The sequence below is a fragment of the Aythya fuligula genome, chromosome 17 (genome assembly GCF_009819795.1).
Source record: "Aythya fuligula isolate bAytFul2 chromosome 17, bAytFul2.pri, whole genome shotgun sequence".
Classification (NCBI taxonomy): domain Eukaryota; kingdom Metazoa; phylum Chordata; class Aves; order Anseriformes; family Anatidae; genus Aythya; species Aythya fuligula.
Window position 1 is genome coordinate 7,864,193 of NC_045575.1, and position 19,056 is coordinate 7,883,248.

General features: G+C 53.0%; 1 protein-coding gene and 2 non-coding genes across 3 annotated transcripts in view; all 3 read right to left on the reverse strand.

Annotated features, from left to right (window-relative positions):
• Window positions 1-14,064, reverse strand: part of PXN (paxillin) — a 40,534-nt gene extending 26,470 nt beyond the window's left edge. The window contains exon 1 of the mRNA XM_032199339.1: window positions 14,040-14,064. Within this exon, the coding sequence (XP_032055230.1) occupies window positions 14,040-14,052 (13 nt within the window). The 5' untranslated portion in view covers window positions 14,053-14,064. The remainder of the gene's footprint in view (window positions 1-14,039) is intronic.
• A 3,378-nt stretch (window positions 14,065-17,442) lies between these two features.
• On the reverse strand, window positions 17,443-17,583 carry LOC116496372. Its single transcript, XR_004254009.1, has one exon. It is a non-coding gene; the product is annotated as a U4 spliceosomal RNA (small nuclear RNA).
• Window positions 17,584-18,090: 507 nt separating this feature from the next.
• LOC116496373 lies at window positions 18,091-18,231 on the reverse strand. The gene has a single exon (XR_004254010.1). It is a non-coding gene; the product is annotated as a U4 spliceosomal RNA (small nuclear RNA).
• Window positions 18,232-19,056: the final 825 nt, after the last annotated feature.

Here is a 19,056-nt window from a genome sequence, read left to right on the forward strand (position 1 = left end):
TCCTGGGAAAAAACACCCTTTGTTAAGGCCTGGTGCCTCGGACTGAGTTCACGCTCCAACTCCCTAGGCAGATGAATGTTTTCAGTTTCACAGCCACCAAAGGCTGTGGGGCACGCCAGACCCCCAGCTACACAAGCCTTGGATGCCTCTGCGCAGCAGCTCGCAGAGGACCCCAGTTGGGTGAAGCTAAAAGGGAAAATAAAATAATCCCTCGCGTGGTTCCTCCCCGCTTCTCCCTGCGCTCTCAAACCGAGCCCCGAGCAACAGGAAACGATTACCAAACATGGATAAGCTCGGGCAAAAAAAATCTTCCACTGCTCTACGAGCAATCTTCAGGAAAAGTTCGGAAAGTTTGCGAGTCACAGCCCCGGCACGTCCTGTGACCGGCGCACACAAGCGGCAGGCACAGCTCAGCTCGCCGCTCGCGGCCTCGGAGCACAAAGCCAGGCTCTGGTTTACTGGACAGAGAAGCTGGAGATTGCACAAGAGATTTCTGCAGTACGTGAACCACTTCAGAGATTTAGCCAGATTTTACTCAGCGTTTGAGCTTGTGACCTCCAGTGATTCAGCTGCTCCTGACTGAGGCACTGCAGCCCTCAGCCCATCGCCCTACCCACAGTTAAGGCGCCCAAGGCAGCCCTGGAGGCCATTTTCAGCCCCATTTCTCAGTCGCAGCAGTTGAGAGCTCCACACCTTAAACCTAAGCCTCCGAGTGCCTCCATCCGACAGAACAGGCTGTGACCTGCAGCAACAAAGCCTGCAGACGCAGCACCCGAATTCCAACGGGGCTCAGCATAGCAGGATCCTTACCATAAGGTCCAAATCCCCTGGGCAGCAGGGAAGTCATCTGCCTCGCAGAATCAGAGCAGTGATACGCAGCAGCCCAATATAACACGGACTGGCTGTGTTATATCAGAATAGAAAGCTGAAGGCTGCCCTTCAGGCCCCAACTAAAAATACTTAAGTTGGAATTTCTCAGCCTGATTCCGCAGCCTGCGATGAGCCCCACCTGCTACCGAGTCTTTTGTCAGAATCCTCTCCTTTCAGCAGCAAATAAACCCGTGGTCCTACAGGTTGGTATAGTTGGCCCTGAGAACGATTAAAAGAAGCAACGATCTGCACAAATTAGAGAGTCTCCATCTCCCCAGCACCAAATTGGAAACAGCTTTGGTCTCCAGGCAGGGTAAGTACAGCCTGACAGCCCTCTCCTAGCGTGGCCCTTCTTGTGTAAGATCTATTTCTGCTCTCTGCCTGGGAGCAAACAGATCCTCAGGCATTCCCGGCAAGTCCCAGACAGAGGCATTAGCACACGGCCAGTGCTGCCCCGGCTGTCCCTGCGAGGGAGGCGAGCTGGTTCAGACAGAGCTGAAGGACACGAGCTCTGCTACAACACGGCCCTGCTGGGGCTGAACACCAGCGAAGTGGCATCCTGCCCGCCTGCGGTGGGAAAGGACTGGAATGAGTGTACGTGTCTGACACGAGTGACTAAGTAGGTACTACCAGTTCAGTTCTGACCCAGCCTGGGTTGCAGCCAACATCTCGGGTGGGAAAAAAAATATATAAGAGAAATGAACCGCCAATGCACTAACCTTTAGCCCTCTATCTACCCTTATGCATGCAAAAAAGGGCAAGTAAAGCCTCCCCATACATGTCCTAAGAATTTTTATTTGCGGCTGGTTTCCTTCAGAAAGTTTCTAGAAACGGAGCAACGTTAAAAAAAAATCCAACAAGATCTGCTCTCCTCTGCCAAAACAAGAAAATATTCATGAAAACCAAACAAGCAGCCACGGAGCTGACCCCTCAGGGACAATTTCCCAGGGCCAAGCCTCTGATCAAAATACCAAGTCCCTTGTACTCCTACAGGAAGAGGGGCTCAGCCAAGCCAGCTATCTGAGGAACCAGACCCTTCCTGCTCCATCAGCAGGCAGCTACTCCACAAGCATCATTAGGTCAAATGCAGCACGCAGCCATTTCACAAACATCGACCAAGCCCAGTAGGAAGGAGGCCTCCATTAAAGAGAGCAGGGAGTCCAAGGATGGGTACAGAAACCTCAGGAAACTAGATTTTAAAGCACAGCTCTGGCAAATGGAAGAAGCTCAGGGACACTCCTAGTGCTGCAGCTGTTCAGTCAGACAACGGGAATGGGTGCCAGTGGGCAGTAAGAGCACCACAGCACTGGGAAATTGTTCTCAGGTCTGTCTGGAGAGCTGTACAAGTACAGTAGGCAAGAGGGAAACAAACTCCCTTCAGTCATGTGCTGCACACTGCTCAGCCCCAGACTGCAGGACCTGGAGGAAACCACCGAGTGCAGAGGTGTGTGGCACCCAGCCACTTCCCAGCAGCTCTTCACACGCCCACTGACATGAGGGTGGACATTTTTAACTGCATTTTTTAAAGCCCCAGGTGGACTGTGTCTGGTTGAGATTTGCATACCTGTAAGCAGTCGGATCTGACGTGACCTCAGCATTGTTACAAGCAGCACTGAAATTACAACATACATGTACGCTAATCTGGTAGCGGGTAACTCCTCTCAGCAGGTTTTAAGCATTATCCCCGTGCCATACACCTTGGCACATCAGAAGAGCTTGAAAAAGGCAGCAGCTTCCAAATCTGCGGGCAATGGCGACCCTCTTTTGCTTGCACTTCAGGGCCCTCGGGTGGAAATGACAAGTTTGCAAATTTGACCATCTAAAAGGACACCTTACAACAGCTGTGGAGCACTTACCACTTGCAGATCATAATTTGGGAACTGCTGATTCTACTCATCTGGGGAAGAAAAACATGTTACATCAGGGTTTACATGGGAACAGAGTACAATAGTTCCACTGGACAGTGAGCACCAGAGCTGAGGATACAGTTTCACAGGATGCAGAACGGCAAATTAACAGCTCACCACTGCCAAAAATGGAGAGGTTTTGCTCCTTCTTCCAGACATGTGCTGCTGCCACTTACCTCTCTTGGCTCTGGCTTTTACAAGACCCCTCCGTGAACCAATTGAACAGAATATACAAAAAAAAAATGAAGACTTTCCTCTGAGTTAAGAAAGTGAGATAAGCACAGGGGTCAGCAAAAAGGAAGGGGTACATCCAAAGAGCCAGGGGAGGCAGCAGATGGAGGACATGAGATGAGGGAGGTAGGGCCACCCCCTCCCAGGGGCACTAGGGCCACTACACTGAGCCAGGCTCAAGTGCCTGCAGGACCTGCTTCAGCGCCAGTATCTCATTCAGCTAAAGATCACCGTGACCAGATCCATCAGCGTATGTAATGGTGTTGGACGCTGCCAGAGACAAAATACTGTCAGAGCTTGCACGTTCTAACTTAATTATCCTTTTTTTTTTTTTTTTTTTTTTAAGTAACTGAAACAGGAAAGCATGTGAAGCATGTGGACCCCATAACCAATAAAGGGAAGGATAAGATTTGCATGGTCATGCAAGAACAGGCATGAAACTTAACGGAGGAAAAGAAAAAAAAAAAAAAACAGCATCTTTTAAACTGTGGAAACCCTATCCAAGCAGCATAAACAGATCTGAATATAGACTCTTCCAGGCAAAGTGCCAATTAGAAAATTTGAGCCACACATAAAGATGATGAAATGAAGGAAAGAAATATAAGAGCGAATTCTGAATTAATTACAAGCACGAGAAGCACAAATTCTGCCTGTGAGATACAGAACCCCCGGCTACCAAAAGGAGGAGGCCAGCAGTTGGAAATAAGGACACTAAAGAGACACTGTGATCTTACCCCCATTTATTACAGCCTTATTGAGACACACCTAACCTGAAGGCTCTGAAATGGGAGACCATAATGCAGGCTTCAGGGATTTTAGTCCTCCTAGAAAATATTTTTGCATCCACTCCAACAACTTTCCCTTAGTAGGTAACAAGCGTATCTCCCATGAACATAAATGCAAATAAAGTCCAACAGATGCAGATCTGCCCTTAAAAAACAAGCTGTGTCAAGTTGGAAAAGCCCATGCCTATAAGGAGAAATGAAGTCCCTGCAAACCTCGCTCAGATACTGAGGATGTCAAATAAAATGTTAGTATGTTGAGATACAAATTAAGATGAGTTAAAGAGTTGTTGGTTTGACCTGCCAACTATTCTGAGGGAAGATGATCCCCTTTTCTTAAGAAACGAGTGTTTCTTGTCAAATATGGCATTTAGTTTAACTGGCTTAAAAAAAAAAAAAAAACATTACCAAGAAATTGCTCTCAAAATGGTGGACCTCTCTTTTTATAACAAGTTTTCATTTCTGTAAGGGTTCTCTGCAACAGAGTGGGAGCAGACTTGGAAGCAACGCCGACCTCTTTGTGAGCCAAAAGTGTAAGTCATCATCAGGAACTGACTTTACACAAAGCACTGCCAAAAGCCCAATGTAAACTCTCAGAGCAGGGCAGGGGGAAATGACAACAAAATATTTAACATTTTTCAGTCATGTTGATCTTAGAACTACTTATAACTATAATAGGTAGAAAGTTTTAAAATGAAGCTTCCAGTCTAATGAGCATTCTCCTAAAACCTCAAGATAATCCAAGTAATTACGGAGTGGGCAAGCAACGTCTTTGAAAGAACCCCTAGGAAAGACCACAGAGTACAAGGGTGCCATGAGCGCATGGCTGACGATCTAATTAAAACAGCTTCTTTTTATTTTAACAGCAGCCTCCGGGAACGAACGGAAGGAGGACAGTGTTGCAGAAATGAATGTGGGAACTGCCCCCCAGTTACTGTGGGAGAAGATGTGGGTGGCAACGTGATGGAGCTCGCTGATGGCTCGACAGCTCCACAGCTCTGCATTTTTTCAGCTTGGGCAAAGGAATGTGGCTCAGGAGTTTCACAATGCTGTGACCAAGACCCACAGAAAGAAAAGAAATTGTTTAAGCCAGACAGAAAACTAACATTTTTAGAACCACAAATTTTAACCAGTGAACGGAGAAGAGCTAGAGAATCTGTCTGAGGTTCCCTCTCTCTTCCTGCTGCGAGAAGGCAGGCAACCCAGCCATCCACCTATCCTCTGCCATCACCACAGCAGTAACAGTTACTAGAATCTTGCTTGTTTCACCACCTGCAAGAGAAATAACAAGGATTTATTTTTACCAGAAGTGGTATTAACAAAGCAAACAAATGCCCGATAGCTTCTCCATCTCGGTGTCCTGCCCAGAATTTATTTGCCAAAGAAACACTCCATCCTACCAACGGAAGGCTGCTTTACTCGCAAGAGAGCTCGTGACTACAGAAAACCGCAATAAAACACTGATAAAGACAGAGTAGAAAGTAGAGTTTGAGAGGTAGAAGATGAGTAAAAGAGCCCAATCTCCAGCGCTGACCAAAAATGGAAATGCCAGCAATACTGAAATAGAAGCAGCATGAGAATAAACTTCCCTTCATAGGTACGTGAAATGAATCCCTCTTCAAATCGCTTTCTGAAAAAGGGTTTTCAGCGTGATCCCTAACTGGCCCTCCACTAATCCTAAGACACAAGTCACCCAACCGTTCTGAGAACGGGAGAAAGTATTTTGCACTCATTTACAGGAGTCAGGATTCCCAGCTCCTGCATTTCTGCCTCGCTGAGAATTCAGTTGACTTCCTTGTCTTAACTCATCATACTCTTCCTGCTGTACCTTGAGCTAGGGCACAGTAGAAATTTGATTCATTTCCCTACCAAGTTCCCAGACGCATACAGATTTTGTAAGTACACGCACCTACAGGTCACTACCAGACACTTTGAAACTGAGCTGATCTCACTTCGGAACCACAGCGGCGTTCACACCGCACAGAGGGACCAGGCTCAGTCACTTACACACGGAATTACACACGCACGAGGACACACACACACACACACCAGGACAACCATCCCCTCGCTGAGAGCAATATTCTGCTCCCACCTCTGTGGCAAATCCAAGCTGAACTGCTTAAAGCAGCTGGAAAACAGACTAACTTCGACTGCTTCCCCCCCAAAATAGCAAATACAAAAAAAGGCTGTTTCTGCCAAGCAGCGCTGAATACACCGCATTCCATTTCATTAAAACAATTACTCAGAAGCCAGCCAAGAATTACATAAAGCTTCCTCCCCAGCCCCTTCTCTCCAGCCCTCCTCCCCAGCCCGCGGCGCGAGGATGGGGTCGCAGTGAGCGACAGCAGTGGGCAGCAGCCAGCGCCCCGCTCCTCGTGCCGTGCTGGCTGTGCCACCCCAAAAAGACATTTCCCTGAGCCAGGCAATGCCATCGGGGAACCCCAGCCAGCCCTAGCAGGACGGCATTTCACACAACAAGCAGTGCCACGGTGAGCTGCTCGTGCAGTGTGCTCCCTCGTGTTCGATGGCAAGTTGGCATCCATCAAGTTGAGCCGTACCCAACTCCTAGAGGAAAGCGAAGGGTAACCTAACAGCTTTTGTCTCTGACTCATGTGGTCACGGCTTCCAAGCACGATCCCGAGGCAGAAGGTGCTGGAGGCGCCAGATTTAAGCAATTAAGCAGCACAGGAGCAGCATGCCAGAGCAGCTGTGCTTGTGAGGCACTGCCCAAGGGACCCGCTGAGGACAGCCAAGCGGCAAAGCTCAGAGTAAGCACCAGCAGGGCAGCCTGAACACCGCAAGTTTTGGGTTCTGAGAACATGACTGACAAATTCATCCCGAGCCCCACGCGGCCCGGCCTGCCTGACAGCTCCGAGCTCCTCACGTTTCACAGCACAAGTCGGAGGCAGCTCCTCGTGGCCAGCACCGCTCACCCACCCGCAGCCCCGAGCTGGCCGCTGATAAGAGATTTCATGACGTGGCTGAAATGGCATTCCGCTCCCTCCCCCCCGTGCTCCAGCTCTCTGCAGGGATCCTGTCTCACTGCCGGAGCTGCTCGCAGCCAGGCAGAATGGTTCCAGCTGTGTCTCACGCTGCCTAGCCAGACCTACGCGGCCCAAGAAACGTCTCCCACGTGAAAGGAGCAGGAGGCAGAGCTGCAGCCTGGCTCAGCTCTCCCCAGGCCTCTCACTCCCTCTGCCCCAAAGGGTTTGTTTGCTGGAAACAACCAGGAACCCATTACCTGCGGGGCAGCAAAGCCAGGGGACGTGCAGTGAGCCTCAGGCCCTCTTGTCTGATGATCCACTTCAAGTTAGTGGTTCCGACCTAAAGGAAAGCTTTTCCAAGAGAAGCCTCGAGCTTGTTTAGACCCATGAAAGAGGGCAGAACACGGGAGTACTAAACCCCCTAAAGCAGCAAATCACTTACAGCACCCCTTCTTTACAGGAGGTAAAGGTCCACACCTACAGCGTGACCTTTTCTACTTCTAGTTTTCTTTGCCCTCTCCCGCTATTAGAAAAACCCAACCTCAGCACAGTCCCCGAGCCACCACAAACTTCCCTACAGCAGGGGGTGAATTTCTCTGCTCACCTTGCTCTTCAAGGATGGAAATAAAACAAGGTCCCTCGGGGATCTAGTCAGACACGGGCTAATTCTGTCTGCCAGCTCAGTTTTGCAACAAAAACATGGCATTGCTTTATGCCAGGAGACCCCATACAGTTTGATTTATAGCTAAGCCGTTTAAAGCACAATTCCCCATGCAAAGTGTCATTCAGAAAGTTCATTCCCTGGAGCGGCATTTACTTTTTTTCAACATTCTTTACATCATTTGCAAAACGTTAGAGGTTTAAACAATTGCAATGAGCAGTAAAAAGAACAAGAGCTCCAGCTACACTCCGGTGTCTGCTGCCAGACACGCTCAGCAGTGCCCCGCAAAGCCTGCTGCACTGAACTCACACGCACCAGGAGCACGGTGAGAAGTGCCATGCCAAACTGCTTTTGAAGTCTTCCAACTGCCCCAGCCTCATTTAAATAACTCAGACTAAAGCCGTTCACAGCGCAGAGGCACTCCGCCGCAGGGAAAGGGAGTCGGGAACTAACACTGCAGGCTGCCTCCTCCTGGGGCCTCCCACAAGTTCGCTGGGATCCTCAGCTTGTAGTTTATCCTTAGATAAATTTCCCATGTAAATTCAGAATAATTACTGGCTGCTCCAAGAAAGAGCTGCATGTCTATGAGCAGAAAAAAAAGCTTACCAGATTCCTAAACAGGACAAGCATGTAACCTCTGGGACTCGAGCTCCTCTAACTGAAACATCAAAACCACCAAAGCTGTTCTCACTGCAGTTGCTGTTTCTACTTTGTTTGCTCTATGAAGACTTAAAAACATACTTCAAAGTGTCCGAGTGCTCCAGAACCCCAGCACGCAGGAGAGAGCAGGGATTTTAGCACGAGCCAATCAAGGGAGGCTGTCCCCAGCCATCCGGTTTGCGTGGCTCTGGTTCCATTTGCAGTGAGAATGAACATAAATGGGGAAAAAAAAGCACAAGTGATGTGACACAGTCATTACCCACCTCCTATTTTTATGGTATATCTTTAGCACACGACATTCTTTGAATGACTTCACGACGTTTTGTGGTAAAGGGAAAGACTCGAGCAGAACTGCTGTGGGGAACTTGGAAGGGAAAGGAAATCTCTTCTCCCTGCTCACTGCCTGTCATAACAGAGGCTGAAGAAAGGATGAGCAATCAGCAAGGCAGAGAGGGAACATAAACAGAGCTGAGAAGGGAAGAAAAACTTATAATTCTAATCCAAACTTGCCATTGTATGCTTTTCCAGCAAGGGAAACAGGAGAAGCTTCAAAGAGTTACTATTCTGAGACACTCAGCCAGAAGCTATTTTAGAAACACGGCGATCTTAACAAACATTAAGCACACTTTGCAGGTAGGGAGCTGTTACCCCGCTGCAAGGACGGAGGAGCGACATGCCCACGGTCGGGGCAAGTTTCTGGAGCTGTAAATCAATCGTTACTTTATGCTGGATTAAACACGAAGTCCAGCTCCAGGAGGCGGCCTCACCCAGTCCCCAGCCCCCTGCCCACGCCCTGTGTCAGGACTAGGATTTGTACAAACACATGGCCAAAAAGGGCAAGGAGGGGATCTGGCTGAAAAGAAACCAATTAAAATAAGGATTTTCAGGGGAACCAGCCTGCTGAGCCAGCCACGCGTGCAGCGGTTATGCTGACATGATGAAGGGAGATGGGGAAAAGCAGTGCTGCAGCCAGCAGTTAGGTCAGGCTAACCCTGTCTGAAATCACAACTCCCACGCTGTCCCCAATCCGGTTAGTTTTAGCCCAAAAGGGAAGGAACGGGGCCCCTCCTTGCTTCTACGTGGAGCTGGATCTGCTTATCTTGCCATGGGACATGATAGCACGGCTTACTGACCCCACAGCAAATCGTCTCCTCCACTTGGGTGAGCGGGCAGGCGAAGGGGCCGCTCTTCCAGCACAGCCGTGACCTGAACCCATTCGCTCTGCAGCCCGATTACTCACTGGGTAAGCAGCAGGGCCACGAGATGGGGAAGCAGGAATCACCATTTTTGGCTGACTCCTGCATCTGAAACTAAACCGAAGGAGATGTGCAGCGAGACTCTGCAAACACTGAAAAACAAGAGCAGGGCCCAAAGGTCCCCACAGTTCCCTGCTTAGCGTTTTTATATTTAACAGCCCCACAGACATGGCATGGTGCACTCCTAGGGGTGTTACTAAACCCGAGTTAGCTAGGACGGGCTGGAACAAGCAAGAATCTCACTCCTTAAGCCCCATCTTCTCATCATACGCTGTGGGAGCTTCCCACAGACAATGTCTCACTTTCAGGCAGCAGAGACAGAAGAACGTCTTCATTAACAGCTTCCGCAGCGGACAACGAGGGACACAGACAAAGGCAGGGAGGCACAGTCTGGGACACAGAGCAGGAAGGTGGGACCCGAGATCCCAGTCACTCGTGGCCATTTCCCACCACCACTGGATCCAGAACCCAGCCTGGCCTCCTCCAAAGCTGCAGCAGACGCCGGGTGTCACAGCTAAGGCAGCAGTCCGGTTCTAAGAGGCTCGTTTTGTGGCCACGGGCTGTTTACTGCTCCCCCACAGCTGCTGCACAGATTCGATTTGAGGAATTTATACATATCTGGTGCAGGAGATCAGAGAAACTGCTCTCGTGCAACCAGAAGCGCGCTGTCCCTGCTTGTTCTGCAGCCAGGCTTCAGCTCTCTCTGTCACTGCAGAGTTTCACAACATGTTCCATGCAGTCAGTACAGGTCGAGGGAAAAGGGGTGAGGAAAAAAGGGTCCAGAGAAATTGAGGTGCTCGGATACCCCAGGAAAGAAGAGAGACAGAACTGAGTTTTCTAAGAGGTTACCCATTCCTTCCTCTGCTGGTGGAGATGGTGTCAGAGGATCAATTTGAACCAGGAGGGCAGCTGAACACTTGGGATAAGTTGACCTCTCCCAGCGAGAGACAAAGGAGCTAAAGACAGCGCGGAGTCCAGACTTTCCATGGAAATAGAGCAACAAGAAAAGAAGCCTCTCTCTGCATCGCACGCCGCTCGAGGCAGAGGACTCCCTGTCTGGGTTGCTCGGGACAATGAAGCCCCTGTCTCACGAGGGGTCAGAGCAGCTAAGAAGCTGAAACAAGTCAGAACCCCATTGTGCAGGGCATTAGTCCTGTTTACAGGCTTCTCGCCCAGCAGCGGGAACGGCTCAGGAACCTGAGCCAGGAGAAAGCCGAGGGACCTGGCAGCTTTGCCCGTGTTTCCTCCCCAGAAAGGCACCGAGAGCACGGCCCCGCGGGGCGCAGCCATCCCCGAGAGCTGGCAGACGGCAGCAGGAAAGGCAGGAATCCCCCCCCAAATGCTGCCACCACAACTCAGCAGCAGGTCGGTCTGAGAGATTCAGCCCTGAAGAGAGGGAGGGTGACAGCTCCTGGAGCAGAGGGAACACCTCCTGAAGCAAAAGCTCCCGTGGAGCTCAGTCTTTGTGCCCAGAGCGCTTAAAGCCACGTCGCTAGACAAACATCCTCCGACAGGCGAACCTCCTACAAGTGAGCAAACACCTAAAATAAGCTCACAGACCGCTTTGCACACACAGCCAGAACACGGCCATAAATACATTCCTGCTGAACAGCAGAACCAACTGCTTTGTAAAACACCTCGCACTCTGGTGAATTCTCTAGTGAAGGCTGTTTTGTTCTTGATTGCAAACTCCAGTTAAAAAAAAAAAAGAAGTCTGAACTCTTAAAAACAATAAAAAACCAAGCAGTAGACAGGCAAGAATTTCAAAGCCACCAAAAGAAAGCTGCTAAAAGCAACATCACTTCTGCCTGGAGTTACCAAAGCTCTCAATAAATAAATTACGAAAATAAAACAACGCTAAACAAAGACTCCACAGTAGTGTTTGCAAACAACCTCTTCCAAAAAAATAAAAGACGAAAGTTCCTGAAGCTGTGAAATCTTTTCTCATCCTCGAAACCAAAGCACTACAGCTTTTTGCTAGCTCTTGAAAACCAAGACAATGTACAAAAAGTGAAATTAATCTTTTGGCCCCTATAAAACTAAACAGTAACCACGCTGGCCCCACAGTAAATATACAAAGTTAAAAACAAGTAGGGAAGATTAGCTTGAAAGAAAAACACTGAAGGTCTTTTGTTTTTATTGAAAGAGAACTCTTTGAAGCTGTAAGAAAACACTCAAAGTCAAAAATTGAGCGGTATCTGACTACAGCAACTGCAGTGCCTCCCTCCTCCCTCTCTCCCGAACCCGACACTTTGCAGGATGGTGATGTCTTCCCCCACGGCCAGCAGACCCCTCAGCCTGCACGCACGCTGCTCACACAAGGCAGCTCCACAGAACCAAGAATTCAACAGCTAATTCAAACTGCCTGAGGCAAACAGACAGGCTGGATCGCTGGCTTGCTGGAATTACAGCCCACGAGCACACAACTCCCCCTGGGAAAGCCCAGGAAGGGGCAATGCCCCCCGAGGCAGGATGTGTGCTCCGTAGGACTCGGCTCCACGCTCGGCGCCAATTCCCAGCGCGGCAGAACGCCCAACTCACGCCGCGAGCTTCCTGTCAAACTCCAAGCACATCCGCATGGCGCGCTTCCTCCAACACGGACGGAAGGCAATCTGGACGGGTCTGGGGGGCTGCCTGGACGCAGGGCTTCCTGCCCCTGGCCCCACAGCACGCCAGCTCCATCGGGAGCCAGCACCAGGTGCCCCGTGCCCCAGCTGCTCTCCTGGGGCAGAGCTCTGGAGCAGCTCCCTGCGTGAGCTGCGCACCGTAACGCCATTTCTCCAGTGCTGGGGGCGGGGAACAAAAAAACACAAAGTTCTTTAAGCTCCAACAAAATCCCCAAAGCAACCCTTTCTCGCAGGGGTGAGAAAACCCACCCTACCCAGTCCAAGCAGCATGAAACCAAGATACTTCTGCATCTCCATTTTGCAGCGCAAAAGCACACACAGATCAACACTCCAGAAGCTCCCAGCTTCTGGAGGGGAGAGGGACGGCTAAAACATGTTTGTAAGTTTGGGGAGTTAGGGACAGAGGCATAACAGGCCCCGTGAGGCGTTCCCTCGTGCCCAGCACGTCCGTCAGCCCCCAGTTGTGTCCGCACCACACAGGGTCAGAAGCACGGCGCAGGAGCATTTATCTCGGCTCATTTTACACAGCATCAGCTCTGAACCCACGAGGCACGTTCACTCAGGTTCAATGCTAAACTACTCCGGGGCCAAAAGCGGCCCTGGCAGCAGCGCAGCTACGTGTGTGTGGCACCGTGCCCAAACCTCTGAGCCCTGCCGGACCAGCCTGGCTACAGCCAGAGCCAGAGCAGCTGTCTGGATCCACAGCATGGTTAATCCACAACTTGGATAATCCACACAGAGATAACGAAGGAAGAAAAACAAACAACGCTCGCTTCAGTTCAAAATGAGACTTGTTTCAGAGGAGCTGTATCAGCACAGCCTTGCTGCCTTACTTATGCATCCCAAGGTGAGCGCCTTTAGGAAAACAAGGGAGCAACTTGGGGACTAACAACGACTGGCAGAGGGAAAACAGGTGGCGTGATCTTTTATGGCGACTTCTGCAGACCAAAGAAATTATCTTAGAAATGAATGTTCCACTTTTCTTGCCCAACTGATTACTGTTAAGATAGTCAGATCTGGTCCAATGTGAAAGGCTGCACAAGAATTGAGAAAGACCTGGTGTGACCACGGCTTGATGAGATGAGAAGTTCTATTTCAAAAATCAGATTAGAACTTCCACTTTTGATGGCACTAACGCTCAACACCGCAGAAGAACGCACAAATTCGGACTTTTTCCGATGCATTCTTTGCAGCTCCCTTCTAATCCTCACCCAGAGGAAAGAAAGAAACGTGCTGAAGCTGCAGCAGCTTATCTGGCCAACTGGAAAGCCACCCGGCTCCGTGAATGGCAGGAATGCATCACTTGCAGCTGGCAGGACACAGCGCTGGGAGCACGTTGGCGGGACCGCAGCCGTGCCCACACGACGCCCCACACGGGCTCACCTCAGGGGCTGCTCGGTGAGGCTGCCCTGGCTGCACGGGTCCTGCCCTGACCAGCCACACATTGCTCCGCGCCCTACGAGCGTGATGGAGGAGCAGCAGCAGGAGATAACCGTGAGATAACCGTGCTGAGGGGTGGGAGAAACGGCAAACGGACCCACCCGGGCTGAACCACACGGCGGCTGCTGGCGGAGCGGGGACTCAACGCCAGTGCCACCAGCCCGGTGCTGGGGCTGAGGTTGTGCCCCACCAGCAGGAATCCCTTGCTCAGCAGCTGAGGGCCTCCTGGCCGCCCTGCTCTCCTCGCCAGCCCCCTTCAGGGCCCTTTTTATGGGGGTGCGAGCCCCGGCTCTGTGCCGGCAGCTCCCCGCGAGGCTGTGGCTGCAGCAGGGCAGCGATCCTCCTGCGGCACATCCCCCCTGGAGGGCTGCCTCTCCCTGAGGGGGCTGCAGGTAACGGGGCCCGGCCGGGCTCCGCCGCTACCCCCCGGCCGCCCTCACGGCGTCCCCACAGCTCGGAGGGGATCCCACGGGGGGGAGCCGGGGGGCAGCGGGGCGAAGCCGAGCCCCGAGCGGGACCGGGAGCCCTGAGGGGGTCTGAGGGGACCCTGAGGGGTCTCGGGAGGCTCCGAGGGGGCTACCCCCGGGCTCAAACAGCGCCGGGCGCCGCGCAGGGACTCACCCAGGTCGTCCATGGTGCCGCCGCCGCTCCCGCCCCGCCGCCGCCGCCCGCTCTCCTCAGCGCCTCGCAACTTTCCCGCCCCGCCCCTGCGCGCCCCCGACGCTGCCTCAGCGCGCGCGCCCGCCGCCGCCCCCTGCCGGCGGGAGCGGGCGCGGCCCCGGCCCCCCCTCAGCCCCCTTCAGTCCCCTCAGTCCCCCCTCAGTCCCCTCAGTTCCCCTCAGTCCCCTCAGCCCCTCTCAATCTCCTCAGCCCCCCTCAGTCCCCATCAGTCCCCTCAGTCCCCCCTAACTCCCCTCAGTCCCCCTCAGCCCCTTCAGCCCCCCTCAGTCCCCTCAGTCCTCCCTAGCCCACTCAGCCCCCCTCAGTCCCCCTCAGCCCCTCTCAGTTCCCCTCAGTTCCACTCAGTCCCCCCTAACCCTCCTCAGTCCCCCCTAACTCCCCTCAGTCCCCTCAGTCCCCCTCAGTCCCCTCAGCCCCCCAGTTCTCGTTACCGCAGTGGGAGCTGTGGTGAGGGGTTTGGGTGCAGCCCTGCTGCCCGTAGGTGACAGCAGCCCCCAGGGGACTTATGCCAAGCCTCACCCCGCACCCAGCACCCCTCAGGAAGCCACATCCCCGCACAGCTGGGGGACACCGCGAGCAGGAACGGAGGCTGGCACCCTGTGTGTCACCCCAACACCAGGACCTTGCCTGACCCCTCCTTGTGGGGCTCTGGGCAAGGTTTAAGGCGCAATGTGGAGGGATTTGTGTGTTTTGTGTACATAAATGTGCTTCCCGCACTACGTGAGAGGGGTTGTGCTCAGCATCTGTCGCTGCTTTTCCACGACTGAGCAGTAATAGCTGCAGGATGTGTCCCCTCGGGTGGGGTGACGTGCACCACCAGCATTATTTGCTGGTACAGAACAGGGGCGGTCAGGATCAGGCCCCCTCCCGTGATCCATGCTTCTTCCAGCAGCAAGTAGCAGGCAGGTCTTGGCTCGGGTTGTACCTCTACCTCTGCATGAATAAAGTTTCCGCTGTGCCCTGTTTGCATTGCAGCCCAGTACGCGATGTTCGTCACCAGCTTCCTACCGGATCCTTTGTGAGTGTGGCAGTGAGTGCAAATCAAAACAACAGCAACAACAAAAACAGCTTTTTTTCTGTCTCAGGGCAAAAATGAACTTCTCATCGGGATGCATGCAGAAGAAACAGGTTGTGTCCAAGCTGCTGAATATAAAGATGAGGAGTCTCTGCCCCTAAAACTTTGCCCTGTGACTTAAGCACTGCTGTGGAAGGGTGACTGTGGTGGATGGCAGAGCTGTTGTGCAAGGGACGCGATCCTCCACTTGTACAGCTTTTATACCAAGCCTATTCTCATTGCACTAGTCATAATCAAGTGCTGTTTACAACTGAATTCTTTTTCACACCCTAACATTTCCTACCCAAAATTGGCACCTCACAACCCTCCTGTGGTTTCCCAGTGAGAAGGGCGGGTTAAAAGCCAAGCTGCTACAACAGCTGCTCAGAGGGGTGGGCTCAAACAAAACCCACCCAATGTTCACCATTCTCCGTCCTTCCTAGTGCCACGTAACTCCTGTTTGCTCCCCATCTACCTGCTCTCTGCCTCTGAAATGCTCCTGGACTTGTGAACACCTGCCTGATGCTCAAGCCCCGTGCACGCACAGCTGCAGTTCCCTGGGGACAGCCGCCCCAGCGAGCTCTTCCCCAGCAGAGGAGCAGCTGAGGCTTGCCCAGAGGCAGCTGGTGGGACCGAGGGGGAAGCGATGTGGGAACAGCTGCAGCCCTCAGAGCTGCTGCTGCTGGGGAACGAAGGCACGTCATGCATCAGAGTATGCGGTGCTTCCTCTTGCATGCTGCCCCGCGACTACAACACGGCATGACTCAACCCTTATCTTTCACAGAAGTTGTGACAAGAAGTTGTTGTTCTCATTCGCAGATGGGAAACGGGGCTGGCAGCTGGAAATAAAGTCAGACAATGAGTCAACGTGAATTTAAGGCCGGACTTCACAACTTCCTGCCTCCACACAGCCCAGGGTGCTTGCTGAAGGCATCTTTCTCCTCATCAAAGTGTAGCTAACCAGCTATGGACTGGCCCCACAACTCTTCAGGGGGCTTAACCCACTGGCCTCCACACACTCGGCGCTCAGAAACTGGATGGATTAAATCTCCGCCTGCCCACTGTGATCAGTAATCTCAGACTGGAGAAATCCAAGCTCATTTCCTAAAAGGTGTTATGAAAAGCACCAGGCTAAATCTGTGTCAGAGAAGAACAGATACGAAGCTACAAGACTTGTAAGGCATGTTTAGAGCCTACCTGTGCACTTTGGAGAGTGACTTGAAACTGCAGAGTGAAGAGAATAACTGAACTGCAGTGCGTCCTCTGCACTGCGCCACAGGGACATCCTGCAAGGGGACGTGGCTCTTTCTTGGGGTGGACACAGAAGGAAAATTCAGGCAGAGCCTCAAGCCTGAAGGTTTCCCTTAGCTTAGGGAGATGGCAGCACACTTCAACATCACGCTTGGTGGAAGGACCTAATACAGCAAACAGAGTAAAGGTGACTTCTAGCACAGGGTGGGGGCCATAGCTTTGTGATACTGGGTGAAGGAACCACTCGGGGGGATTGTAGCAGATGGTTCTGTTAGAAGGAAAGAGAATCAGTCAAGGAACACATATGACACTTATCAACTGACCTTGCTTCAATGAACCAAACAAGTACACGAACTGCATTACTCATTGTCTACTACACATGACTTCAGCACTTATTGCTGTGCCTCATTCTGACAAAGGGTGACGGCATCCCGCCAACTCAGGTTTTGATTTCAAATAGATATTGCCAGTACCGGAGTGCAAACAGGGGACAAATGCCATCGAGGAGGTTTCACTGTCATTCTTCAGTCACCGTTGTGTATAACACCCCAGCCCAGCTGACATTACAAACATGATAAAGAGGGAATATCAATGTCTGCTACTAATTTCCCTACTCCACCTCGTTATAAACAGCTGCCTAACCCGGGGCCAGCCAGGCAGGGTACGCTCACCCGGATGGAACGTGTGGCTGTACAGAGAGCCTCAGAGCTAACTGGCCGCAGCGTAAACCATATGGGATATGCACAGAGACAGAGGGGGGCTGCTTCCCACTGCGCAGGAGATACGGCTCAGGATGCCGGTGTGTGGTGGTCACGGGCCTCCTCTGCGGGGCGGGGGCTTATTTAACTGATGAGACAGGGTAGACGTGCATGGGGTCACCCGGAGGGTTTTACACCAAAGCCAGCAGCCGCTTCGTGCAGAGCAAAGAAGCGGGATGTCTTCAGCAAAGAGCAGCCATTTTCTGAAGGAAAGGCTACTGCTGGACTAGACCCAACCGCTATTACTTCAATTCCTCTGTTTTTTCACACGAAAATTCAGTCTCCGTAGAGACCGTCAAAAATTGCCAATGCCGACTATATTTCAAGTCGTCATGGCGGGGTATTGGGAAAAGTTTTCAATTAGCAATAATCGCGCCTCGGATTAACCTCATTGGCTACGATACTGCCACTGCGCAAAGCTGACGGGATGAACCCTCCGCCGCCACCCCTTGCCCCGGGGCCGCCTCCGAGCTCACGGCGAGCCCCCCGCCGCCTCCCCCCCTGCCCGTCCCGGTGCCCCCCGCCTTCCCCAAGCCCTCCTTATGCCCCCCGATCCCGTTCCGGGTGGGGAGCGCCCCGTTATCTGCCCGGTACCGAGCGGCGGAGCGGCCGCGGGGGTTGCTGGGAAGCGGTATGCAAAATAATGGTGACGTCATTTGGCGCGCCCCGCCTTGGCGCGGGATCCCCCGCCCCTGGCGGGTGGAGGCAGGGAACGGGGGGGGAATGGGATGGAGGCAGGGGAGGGGTGGGGGCTGAATGGGATGGAGGCTGAATGGGGACGGAGATGGAGGCAGAGAGAGGGTGGAGGCTGAATGAGGATAGAAGCTGCACGAATATAGAGACTGAGGGCTGTTAAAGGGTAAATTGGGATTGAGGCCAGAGCCTCCTCCGTTTTCGTCCCTTCTATTTTTTAACCAGCTAACAGCAGCCTCCGGAGAGGCTCTCAAAAATTGCCAATGCCGACTGTATTTCAAGTCGTCATGGCGGGGTATTGGGAAAAGTTTTCAATCAGCAATAATCGCGCCTCGGGTTGACCTCATCGGCTACGATACTGCCACTGCGCAAAGCTGACAGCTCCTCCTCCCCGCAGCCTCCACCCCGCCGCCGTCCCCCCGCCCAGCTCAGAGCGCGCCCCCCCAGCCCCCCGGCGCGCCCCCGCCCTGCGCGCCCCCTGCCCCGCCGTGCCCGCGCCCCCAGCCCCCGCTTTGGGGAACGGGAGGGGCAGGGGGCAGGGGGGAGGCTGCGGGGCAAGGGAGGCCCGCGGAGGGTGCTGGGAGGGCGGTATGGTAATGAGGGGGGCCTCGCCCCTTTCCTGGGCAAAAAGGAAGAAAATCCGCCGGGTTTTGCCCAAAACCACCCGTTTCCCCTCAAGGGGAGGCGCCTCGCAGAGGACAACACATGAGACCGAGCGTGCTGTTACCCAACGTGTTCAGCACCCGGTGCAGTGCTGAGGATCCGGGGGGCTCCGTGCCCCTCGTGGCACCGCTCCCAGCTTCACCTCGGCTCCGCTGGCCAGCAGCAGCCTGCCCAGGCCTGGCACAGAGGCTGCCCGAACCTAACGCCAACGAAAAAGCTGCACGACCACCACACGGGGCAAGCCCCTCGGTGGTGGAGAGTTGACTGGTGAAAGGGTTCAGGGCGCGGGCTGTGCCCTGGGAGAGGTGCAAGTGGCTGAAAAACTCCAACCGCCCCTCACGTCTCATCCACACCTCCTTCAGGAGCCGTTCGGAGAGTGGTTGTGGCGTGCTGACCTCGGGTTTGGTCTGGCAACATTCATCCAACACACTAGACCTGACTGCTGTTATCTGCCCACCCTTGGTGCCATGGTCCTTTTCCACATCTTTCACCCACCCTTTTTCCTGTCATTCCAACTACACCCACCAGGACCCCCAGC